Here is an 11,634-nt window from a genome sequence, read left to right as displayed (position 1 = left end):
TCACTGGAAAGGCAGATATACAGAGAGGAGGAGAGACAGAGAGAAAGATCCCCTGTCTGATGGTTCATTCCCCAAGCGGCTGCAACCGCTGGAGCCAAGCCAATCCAAAGGTTTCCCACACAGGTGCAGGGTCCCAAGGCTTTGGGCCGTCCTCGACTGCTTTCCCAGGCCACAGGCAGGGAGCTGAATGGGAAGCAGGGCGGCCGGGATTAGAACCGGCGCCCATATGGGATCCCAGTGCATTCAAGGCGAGGACTTTAGCTACACTATCGCACCGGTACCAATTACTATATTTCTGCGTAACTCTTCAGATGAATTAGAGTTCTCTGTACCATAGATGAACATAGTTATATTCATAGATTTCTTGAAGAAATGCCGAAAGGAAATACAACAATTTAAAGAACTTGGAAATTTAGAGAGATAGGACTGTCACTGATTTTGAACTGTTTTATAATTTTAAGATGTATACTGTTGATAATATAGTATATTCCAGCTCACCCTAACCCTAAAATCTCAGCAACTCAACACAGAGTTTATTTCTGTGGCTCACAAGGCTCAATGAAGGCACACCTGATTGAGGAGGGGCGACTGTCACTCAGAAAGCCATCACTTCAGATTTGTTTATGTCCACCCTTATTCCATTACCCAAATGAGTCACACCAGGGACCTGGGAAATACCATTTTCTTAGTGCCCAGGAGGGAAACAAAATGGATTGACAAAACATTGCTTTTAACCATAATGTTAATCATCTCCCCTCCCCACCTGCCCACCCCACCTCGCCCTGCAGCATAGCCCCTGAAAGCAGACTGCCAAGATTGACATCCTCGCCCTTCCACATACCATCAGCTGTCCTGGGTAAGTTAGTTCTCTACATTTCATTTTCTTCAAGTGTACCAATAGTGTTCAGCTCAGGGTGATGGCAAAGAATGACTGAGTTAACATTTGCCAAGGGTTTAAAACAACAACTGATCTATAAATATTGGCATCATTGTCATCTCAAAGCTTTAAGTCAAGCATTTATTCACCTAATTACTGATTGGCGTTCTGTCTTCTCCTGTCCTGTGTACAAGTCTGTCTCGCTGATATCGCAGCACCAAGCACGGTGCTTAGCTTTCTGGCTTTAATTAATAAATGGGTCATTTACATTCATTCATTTGAAACATTTATTGATTTTCATTGGAAAGGCAGATTTACAGAGAAAAAGAGGGACAGAGAGAAAGATCTTCCATCCACTGGTCCACTCCCCAAATGGCCACAGCAGCCAGAACTGAGCCAAAGTGAAGCCAGGAGCCATGAGTCTCCCCCAGGTCTCCCACACAGGTTCAGGGTCCCAAGGCTTTGGGCCATCCATTACTGCCTTGCCACACCACAAACAGAGAGCTGGATGGGAAGTGGAGCAGCCAGGACATGAATCTGTGCCCACATGGGATCCAGGCCCTTGCAGAGGGAGGATTAACCAATTGAGCCATTGTGCCAGGCCCCATGTTATCCTTTCTTAACATAACCACATATTTATGTCCAAACACATTAAAATCAAAAGTATATTAAAGATGACATCAGCAAAACTGCGTAACTGTGTCTCTCCGCAAAAGAAACTAATGCACCTGTCCAAATCACCTTTTACAGATCTCTGGAATCTAGTCAAACATACCAGCCAGGGGAAGGGTCAGTGAAGCAAAAAGCTGCTGTGTTGAGATAGGAGAACCACCTCCAGTGCCCCACACTTCATGGGGAGGATGGCCATCACATTCCTAGTGCACTGGCTGGTCCCAAGTAGGGCACCATGCACCACCTCCCCAATACTTGTTAGGTATTTCGGCTCATCCAGCAGCTCTTTAAAGGGCTGGCATGAGGCTTTGCTTTGTTTCATCCAACCCAGAATGTGCCTAGGGCTGAGGTAGTTTCCCCAGAAGTTTTTGCCAAAAGCATTTCAAATATTGGCTATGGCAGCCTAGGGCACAGGACACAGTCAAGACAGTAAATTGGTTAGCAAACTTGGGAAAGATAAGATTGGCAAAGGAGTTATCAGGAGGGGGAAGGACTTGTAAAGCTCCTGTATGAACCTCTGCCACATGCCTCTTGCATGCCTAGAGCTGAGGAGACCCTAAACGTTCACTACAGATTGGCCTCCAGGCTCGGTAAATGGCCGGCTGAGCACTGACGGAGTGCCGCAAAACAGAACCCATGTGCAAAGAATGAGAGATGGAGAGATGTGGCCTTTATTTTTTTTTCTCTTCCTTCTTCTCCTGTTTCTGCCTCTAGGTGTTTCAGAAAACACTATCAAAACTGACTAGCAAGCTAACACAACAGAGACTTCAGGAGCCACTTGTCTCAGATAATACAAGCATAAACAAAACTCATTTTGAAATATCACTGGACAGGCAAACAGCAACATACAAGTATAGATTCATGGCATAGCATCCGGAGTCCAGAAATGATCCCATATTCTATGGCCGGTTAAGTGTAGATCAGAGTGCCAAGATCACTTGATGAGGGGAAAAAAAATGTCTCTTCAACAAATGGTGCTAGACAATTAGATATTGACTTTAAAACTTTAATTTAGACCTTTACTAAAGTTTTAGAAGAAAATATGAGGATATCTTAGATTTGGTAACAGATTCTTAGATATGACACCAAAAGTTCAGTAGTAAAAGAGATAAATCAGACATTAAATCTAGAAACTTCTGTATACCAAAGGACACTACAAAAAAGGTGAAAAACAAATAACTTATAGGATATAATAAAATGTTTGTAAATCATATATCTTGTAAGGTTCCAATATCCAGAATTTGAGTTCTTCAAAAGGAAAATAAGTATTCTGAAAACCTGTGTGAATTTGAGAAGTTTTTGCACAATTCACAACATTGTTGATGTACTAAATGCCACTGAATTTGATACTTCAGTTAATTTTGTTTTGTGAATTTTCACTTGTAAAATAACATTAAGATTAATTAAAAGTATAATGATAAAGGTATATTCAATGTGTAGGCCTGTTTATTTTAAAAGGCTTATAAATATTTGGCTGAAAAGTATTGCGTAGGTGATATACAAAAAGTAAAAGCTAAATTTGAGTTTTCTTTTTGAAAAACTGAGTAATTCTAAACCTAGATAACAAGTTCCTGTGGTGACCTGTTTAAATGTCTTAGGACCTATTTAATAAGTCAAAAAAATATTCCTTTTCTTGTATATTTGGAAAACTCTGGCATAATCCTGACAACAGTTTCTCATTTTTAAGTTCCTAAAAAAAAATCACTGTTACTTAGTGTGGTTTTAAAATGTTCTGCTACATGTTAGATTTTTAAAGCTCTGTTAATGCCATCTGTCTTCTCACAATTCTTGACTTTTTCTTGGCCTTGTCAGATCCAGACCATGAAATAATAAAACTGAGATAGCTTTTCTACCTAAACTGTCTTTGGATTTCCTGGATTGGCGTCAAAAGATTTGCTGCTTCAGCATAAACGGGGGAGGAACAGGGGCAGGCATTTAGCACAGTAATGAAGCCACCACCTAGGATGCTCACATCTCACTCTGCTCTGCATTCCTGCTTCCTGCTAATGTACTCCTTGAGGGAAAGCAGGTGATGGCTAAAATACTAGAGTTCCTATTCTATAAGTGGGAGACTTGGATCAAGTTCTGCATTCCTGGCTTTGGCCTAGCCTAGCCATGATTATTGCAGGCATTTCAGAGGTGAATCCTCAGATTGGAGACCTCTCTTTGTTTCTTTGGTTGCCATAAATAAGAACTTTTACAAATTAGTAAAAAGGAAGAATAATAGAGTCATTAGATTTTATTTGGCATTCTCCACATTTAAGTAACTGAAAATTATTGTGACAGTTCTTTTGTTTCCCAACGTGAAGATAGTTACAGAAGAATGAAAAGGGAGTTACAGAAAACTGATGAATGGAAAGTCCAGTCTTCCTAAATTACTTATGTGTAAATTATGTAGATTGTAATGAATGTGCACTTCCCAGGCTAAAGGAAAGAAACTCCTGTTTTAACACAGACTGGTACAATAGCTATCTACAAAGTTATTTTCTCTCTAGGCTTCACTTTTCTTGTCAGCCAGGGATGGACTCTGTATACTTTAACAGATGAATCAAAAGGTACTGGAATCGGTTGATGTCCTCACTGTTCTATGTCCTTCACTCCCCATGTAATTTTGAGTGTGTCCTTATAAATTAATTGTGCTATCCCCCAAGAGAAGATTCCACTCTCTCCTATTTTGCTAGTGCTGATTAACAACACATCAACTAGAGATGTTCGTTTTCTCCAGGCAGAAATAAATTAACTTTTACTTATCCTTTGAACTACTTTTACATTATATATGGTTTTATTGGCAAAGCAGAAAGACAAGAGTGAGCTCCTAACCACTGGTTCACTCCCAAGATTTGTGCAACAGCTCAAGCCAAGCCCCAGGCTGGAGCCAGTAGCCATGAATTGAATATAGGTTTCCCACGTGCGTGATATGAACCAAATTACGTGAACCATCACTGCTGCTTCCTAGTGTCTGTATTAGCAGGAAGATAGAGACAATACGCCAGAGCTGGGAATCCAGTCCAGATGTTCTGATGTAGGACACAGACATCTTAGTGACTGGGCTAACATCCCTCTGCCTTGACTTTTAAACCAGCCTTTGTAGGGAAACTAAAAACACAACTGAGGCTGTTTTTGGTGCATGTGCTTTCTGCCTTTGCCATGTAATTAGTTCTGTCACAATTGTGGAGATAAAATCTCCAGCCAAAGCCTCAAGCCTCTAGAGATCTTTGTGATTTTCATTATTGTGACTATTTTAGTTACTTGAGAAAGAGAGAGAGAACATCCAACACTACCATTCCTGGTTCACTCCCTGCATGCCAACAGTAGCCTAAGCTGGACTGCGGCCACAGCTGAGATCCAGAAACTCAATCGAGGTCTCCCACATGGGTGGTAGGATCCCAGCTGCTTGAGCTATCATCACTGCCTCCCAGGGTGTGCATTAGAAGGAAGATGGAGTTACAGCCAGGGATGGAAAACAGATATTCTGACCTGAGATGCAGACATCCTGACATCTTAACTGCTAGGCCAAATGCCAACCCTAATTTGTAGAAATTTTTGAACAAGAAATAATTAGCCCTAAGGAAGTGAAGTGCCTCTTTCTTCCTTTCTTTCTTCATAGAAAGTGGACAAATGTCACATGTATTGCTATGCAAATTTAGGAGCTTACTGTTACTAAGTACCATTTTCTAAGTTAAAATTGAAACAAAACAATGCTTCTCGAACAATATGAATTGTAGCTTTAGTTTTGCATTGATATTTATGAAACATGTCAAAATTACCTCTTCTAAATATTATCAAGATTGTTGACTTAGGTACTATCAAGAAATGGACAGTGGCATAGCAGCGTATTCATTAAAACTAAGGAGCCCACAATTGCTAAATATTGTGAAGTCAGTTCTTCAGCAATTTCATTTATGTTTTCTTAATTTTTCAAAGTTTTATCTTTGTGCCAAACCAAACAATTGAAATTATATTTCTTGTATTGAATTTAAATGATTGAACTGTGAAGGCCACCAAGATATGAAAAAATACATATGAATGAATCTGTACCTTGAAATTTGACACTAAGTTAATCATTTATCCTCTTCTGGAATCATTGTGTAAATTTTTTTCCACTGCAGAAACTTATACTACATTGCTTATATCTGGCAGCAGAGTAACAGTTGTATCATGATGAATTCCCTTATCCTCTTTATGGATGTTGCATCCAATTATTCTGACATTGTAGGGTCATTATTTAATGCCAAAGCATTTTCTCTTTGACGACAGAACATGCTTTCAGACAGAACAAATAATAAATAGATTTAAGAGACCACACAGAAACCTATATTGATGAGTCATGGCACTGAATATTAGCCCTCCTGTCTCTGGTATGAAGTTGTCAGAGCCTGTTTACAGATTTTCCCAGTCCAAGGCTGACGTCAGCCAAATACTAGATTGTGTTTCAAAATCATTAGGACTGTGGGTTCTGACTTGGGGATAAAAAAAAAAAAAAAAAAGAACAAACAAAGTCCTGCCCAAATGAAAGCATTTCTGCTTTATGTCTTCAGTATCTCCCATTGTTTCAGGAGTGATTTGGGCCACCAGGACAGGAAAGCTGGCTCACAGTGGATAGTACGTTCATTTTTTTGCTTGCTTAATAAGGTGTCTGGAGATTTGTGGCTGCTGGGGTCTCAGCTATATCCAAATCTTCTGCTGTATAAATTTGTTAAGTGGAAAATTCCTTAGACCAGTTAAAGTCAGTACAGTTTATTAAAGCTACAAAAAAAAAAAAAAAAAAACGGGGTGAAGGAAGGAATCAAGGAATCACAAATTGGGTAGCTCCCAGAATCAGGGCATTCTGAGAACAATAGTCAACAGAGTGATCAGACAGCATTTGTAGGAAAACAGCTCACATGGCTGCAGCCTCATTTTGTCAGCTAGTTACAGTGTGAGTAGTTCTTGTTTAGAGCCTAATGAGTTCATTGGCTACAGAGCCTCCTGCAACCAATCAAAGCTCAGTTACTGTAATTAAACTCCATACTGGTTTGGCCTGCTTGGTCCAGTGCAGGTGTTCAGTCCAAATCCTGACCTCAGAAGAAATGTTTAACAATTTCATGAGCACAAGATGATTGCTGCAACTCCAGACATAGCAGTGGGATAAGAAATTGTCACAGGATATTTGTTCTTTCATTGTAAAGCAAACCTTTCCCAGAAGCCCTCCAACAGAGGACTACTGCAAGGGCAGCTGGGAAGGCTTTTTTCTTTTCTTTCTTTCTTTCTTTCTTTTATTTTATTTATTTATTTATTTATTTATTTATTTATTTATTTATTTATTTATTTATTCATTTATTTATTGCTAGCTCCTATATTGGAGACCAGGTGGGCATGGAAACAGCTGTGAACAGACCTCAGGTTAGATTACGAAAACATACAGAACACTTTTCAGTGGAGCACAGGATAGCAATATTAGGGAGGAAATCCAAGTAGTTTGTAGGGAGTCAGAATATCATTTATCTTGCAAAGTACAAATCAAAGCCGTTGTGTAAGTTTTACTTGCTTTAGTCTACTGTACCATGTGACCCAATTTGATTTCAGGTGTCCATACATTTCCTCATGCTCTTAGCTGGAACGAACCTATGCCCCATCTCTACACATTAAACAAGTTGTTCCCCACAACTTAGCTCAAATATTACCTCTTACAGGAAAGTTTTCCTAATCTCCCTATATAAAAGTCATCAATCAACTGGCAAGGCAGGTTACCTTTGTCTTAAGTAACAACAACTTCAAGTGTTTCACAAGAGTATGGCAATCTTCACAACTACTCAGAGAATTAGATACTGTTTCCATTCAATGGCTGGTGAAACCAGAGCTTAGAAGCATTTAGCAGGGGTCACACAGCTACTCAGTGAGGGAGCTACTAATGTTTCCATTCTATGGCTATTGAAACCAGAACTTAGAAACATTTAGCAGCAGGCAGCACAACTACTCAGTGAGGTAGATACTAATGTTTCCATTCTATGGCCATTGAAATCAGAGCTTAGAAACACTTAGCAGGGGTTGGTACTGTGGTCCAACAAACTAACCCCTCCACTCTGTGGCACCAGCATCCCATATGGGTGTTGGTTCGTGTACCAGCTGCTCCACTTCCCATCCAGCTCTCAGCTTATGGCCTAAGAAAGCAGCGAAGGATGACCTGGGTTCTTAGGACCCTGCACACATGTGGAAGATCTGAAAGAAACTCCAGACTCCCAGCTTTGGATCATAAGTCTTTAAAACATAAAATACAGGGCCCAGTGTGGTAACCTAGCACCTAAAGTCCTCGCCTTGCACGTGCCAGGGTCTTAAGTCAGCATCTGTTCTAATCCCGGCAGCCCCGCTCCCCATCCAGCTCTCCTGCTTGTGGCCTGGGAAAGCAGTTGAGGACGACCCAAAGCCTTGGGACCCTGCACCTGCGTGGGAGACCTGAAGGAAGAGGTTCCAGGCTCCTGGCTTCAGATTGGCTAAGCTCTAGCCATTGCGGCCGCTTGGGAGTGAATCAACAAATGGTATAACTTTCTCTCCTCCTCTCTGTATATCTGACTTTCCAATAAAAAATTAAAAAATAAATCTGTAAAAATAAATAAATAAATAAATAGAAAGATTTAGCACTTTGTTCAAGAGCACTCAGCTGGTAAGGACTAGAATGAATGAAGATCCAACTCCAGGAACTCTACATGTCAAAATCCATTCACGAAAGTATGCCATACTGCTTTTTTCATAATAGGCTGAAAATGAGTAAATTAAGGTAGGAAGAGCATCTTATTCTCCTCTAGTCCACTCTCTTCCCTTCCTTTACTTACCCAATGACTTGGTATTCTGATTTCGAAGAAATGAATAAGGCTCTGTTACATGGTAGCAAAAGAGTACATGATAAAGAGCTCTGAAATCATTGTCTGAACTCCTAAGACAAGTAATTTACCTAGACTACAGCACTCTTTTCTCACCAGTAAAACACAAGTAGGAATAATAACCCTTTCTGCTATTTCATATAGCTGTTTCATTAGGTTGAAACCAAATCAAATGACAAATGACAAGATCAAATACAAAATGTGCACAGTTTTGGCACATAGAAATTGCTTAATAAATGCTAGCTTCTTATATTAGAATTTATTCATGTATTTGAAAGGCAGTGTGACAGAGAAAAAAAGATCCACTCTTTTGCTTCCTAAAAGGCTGTAACAGCTGGGGCTGGACCAGGCCAAAGCCAAGAGCGCAGATTCAATTGGGTCTCAGGCCCTAGCGTTTGGGCTGTCTTCCACTGCCTCCTCAGGAGGATTAGCAGGGAGCTAGATTAGAAGCAGAGCAGCCAGGAATCAAACACTCTGATAGGCGTTGACAATGTTTCCATTTTAATCCTTTGAGCCACGATGCCACCCAGCCCTGAGCTTTTACTTTTCCCACAGCCTTTTTAGAATTTTTATTTAAGAGACAGAGTTTCCGTCTGCTGTGTCGTGTTACAGATACATACAATGACCTGGACTGGGCTAGGCTGCGACTGGGAGCAAGAAACAATCTAGGATGGATGGTAGAAACTCAGATCCTTAATGCTTCCTCCCATGGTTTGAATGAGCAGGATTCTCCCATCAGGAGCCAGAAGCAGGTACCTACCGTAGGGAGTCCAAACACAGGTGTCTCAACCAGTGTCTAAATCACTAGGCTACACTTGACCTTAGCCAAAAGGCCAAGAAGCGATGAATCACTAAGCTAAAAACTTCCCTTTCAGCAGACCGCTTTTTCAAATTGATATTGAAGGTCCAAAGAATATTGGGACCATTCTCAAATAGGTATAACAGCTTTCATGTAAATGTAAATGGCACACATAATTTGCTGAGTTGATGTGTTTCTGTCATATAGTTGTTTTGATACATTATTGACATTTTCATTGACATTTAGGATTAATGAATATCTCATTTTTCCACATCCTACACAATAAAAGAAAGGACTTTAGCATTCATTGGCTTCACTCTACCTATGTCCCTAACAGTCTGCAATTTTTTAAAAAAAATTTTATCTTTATTTTCAATAGAAAGTCAGGTAAATCTTCCATCTGATGATTCACTCCCCAAGTGGCCTCAACGGCCAGAGCTTAGTCAACCTGAAGCCAGGAGCCTGGAGCTTCTTCCGGGTCTCCCACGTGGGTGCAGGGTCCCAAGGCTCTGTGCCTTCCTCAACTGCTTTCCCAGGCTGCAAGCTGGGAGCTAGATGGGAAGTGGGACCACCAGGATTAGAAGCGGCGGCCATATGGGATCTCGGAGTATACAAGGTAAGGACTTTAGCCACTAGGCTACCGTGCCGGGCCCACCCCTTACATTCTGAAATTGCAGAGGAATTGAGTTAGAGTGGTGGTGTTGCTGCTTTTTTTTAAAATGTATTTGTTTATTTTTTTATTGTAAAGATACATCAGATTTATGGAGAGAAAGAAAGATCTTCCATCCACTGATTCACTCCCCAAGTGGCCACAATGGCCAGAGCTGAGCTGATCCAAAGCCTGAAGCCTCTTCGAGATCTCCCACACAGGTGCCAGGTTCCCAGGCTTTGGGCCATCCTCGACTGCTTTCCCAGGCCACAAGCAGGGAGCCGTAAGGGAAGTTCAGCAGCTAGAACACAAACTGGTACCCAAATGGGATCCCAGCATATGCCGGGGAAATATTTAACCATTGAATCATCATACGGGGCCCAGTGTTGCTTCTTTTAAGATTGCAGCAATGTTTACTTATATTTATTTTCCTTTCACTTCTCTCTTGATTATTTTTTTTTTACTTTTTCTTCTTCTTTGAAAGACAAAGTCCCAGAGGCCAAGAAGAGCCATGGGACCCACGCTGGTCACGCTGCATGTTCTGCTGGGTGGCTTCTTCATGTTCACCGGGACAACCAAGATTATGTGGATGCCGCCGGTGGAGTTAGAGCACCTGGAAGCCCTGATCAAGCAGTTCACCGAGGTGTTCCCGTCACACTTGATCAGCCACCAGGCAGATCCCCTGAGCTATTGGGAAGCTATGGGTTGGCTGGAACTGCTATCCGGGTTCCTGCTGGTCGTGGGCTCACCGATACTTCAAGAAATCAGTAAATTGATCTTGACCCTGCTCATGATCGGAGCTGTCTTCACTTTGATGTGTCTGCAGGAGCCCCTGAGCACCTGCATCCCGACCATCATCTGTCTGGGGCTCTTGCTGCTGCTGGATATCTGCCAGCTCTTAGCCCAAATCAAGAGCATGGTGGGACCCAGCAAGAAGAAAGCTTCAACCAAGGTGAAGTAACGGTGGGAGTAGAGAATTGCTCCTGTCTGTGTCATGTCACCCTCACAGCAGGAACATGGTGCACACAGAGATTGCCACCTTGCTACCCAAAGTGCCCAAGCCCATTGATGTTTACCTGGCCCTGTGTGCATGCAAGCTCTCTCAGTTTAACTTTCCCCCCCCTCCGGGGGAAAACATGTTACATGTACTGACATTCCTCGTGTCATGTGAAAATAAGAAATAAGCACTTTTAACGCCTTGTTATAACTACCTCTCTTGTTTTCTATGACTTTATACAAATAAAATTTTTCAATGAAAATGAGACCACATATCCCACTTTATTACTGCTTTCTAAACCCCATTTACTGTTGCTACTGCATGCTAAAGAAAAAGTGACAGTGCATTAGTATAGTTTTCAAACATAGATTACACTATCCGAGTGCTGAGTTATTTTTCAATTCTCAGGGTCTAGAAAAAACAATTTGGACGTCCTGCCAAGCAAAAATGTTTTCAACTAACTTTCAAGGTTGAATATTAGTGAAGCTGAGTATACAATTCTAGGGTCAAAATAATTTTATCTCAGATTTTTCAAGATGCTATCTTATTGCTTCCATTATTGGCAGCTTTACTCTACAAGTGAGCAGTTTTTTTTCCTATGATTATAAGATAATACTAATTTTATGTGGAAGTATCTAGGTGAGGGTTTTTGTAAAACTCATCTATGCTCTCAGAAGTCACTAGTGACCTGGAAACTGCTTTTATTCTTTTTAAAAAGGAAAGGTTTATTTTTTTATTGGAAAGTCAGATTTACAGAGAGTTGGAGAGACAAAGAGGAAGATC

At 41.0% G+C, this 11,634-nt stretch overlaps 1 protein-coding gene across 1 annotated transcript; it reads left to right on the top strand.

Moving 5' to 3' along the window:
* The first annotated feature begins 286 nt into the window (after nucleotides 1-286).
* LOC101536338 (transmembrane protein 35B-like) lies at nucleotides 287-11,116 on the top strand. Its single transcript, XM_058659017.1, has 2 exons — nucleotides 287-856; nucleotides 10,339-11,116. The coding sequence occupies exon 2, from the start codon at nucleotides 10,366-10,368 to the stop codon at nucleotides 10,813-10,815; it is 450 nt and encodes a 149-aa protein (XP_058515000.1). The 5' UTR covers nucleotides 287-856; nucleotides 10,339-10,365; the 3' UTR covers nucleotides 10,816-11,116.
* The last annotated feature ends 518 nt before the right edge of the window (nucleotides 11,117-11,634 follow it).

This window comes from Ochotona princeps, chromosome X (assembly GCF_030435755.1).
Source record: "Ochotona princeps isolate mOchPri1 chromosome X, mOchPri1.hap1, whole genome shotgun sequence".
In the NCBI taxonomy this organism is placed as follows: domain Eukaryota; kingdom Metazoa; phylum Chordata; class Mammalia; order Lagomorpha; family Ochotonidae; genus Ochotona; species Ochotona princeps.
This window is presented reverse-complemented; position numbering and strand designations above follow the sequence as displayed.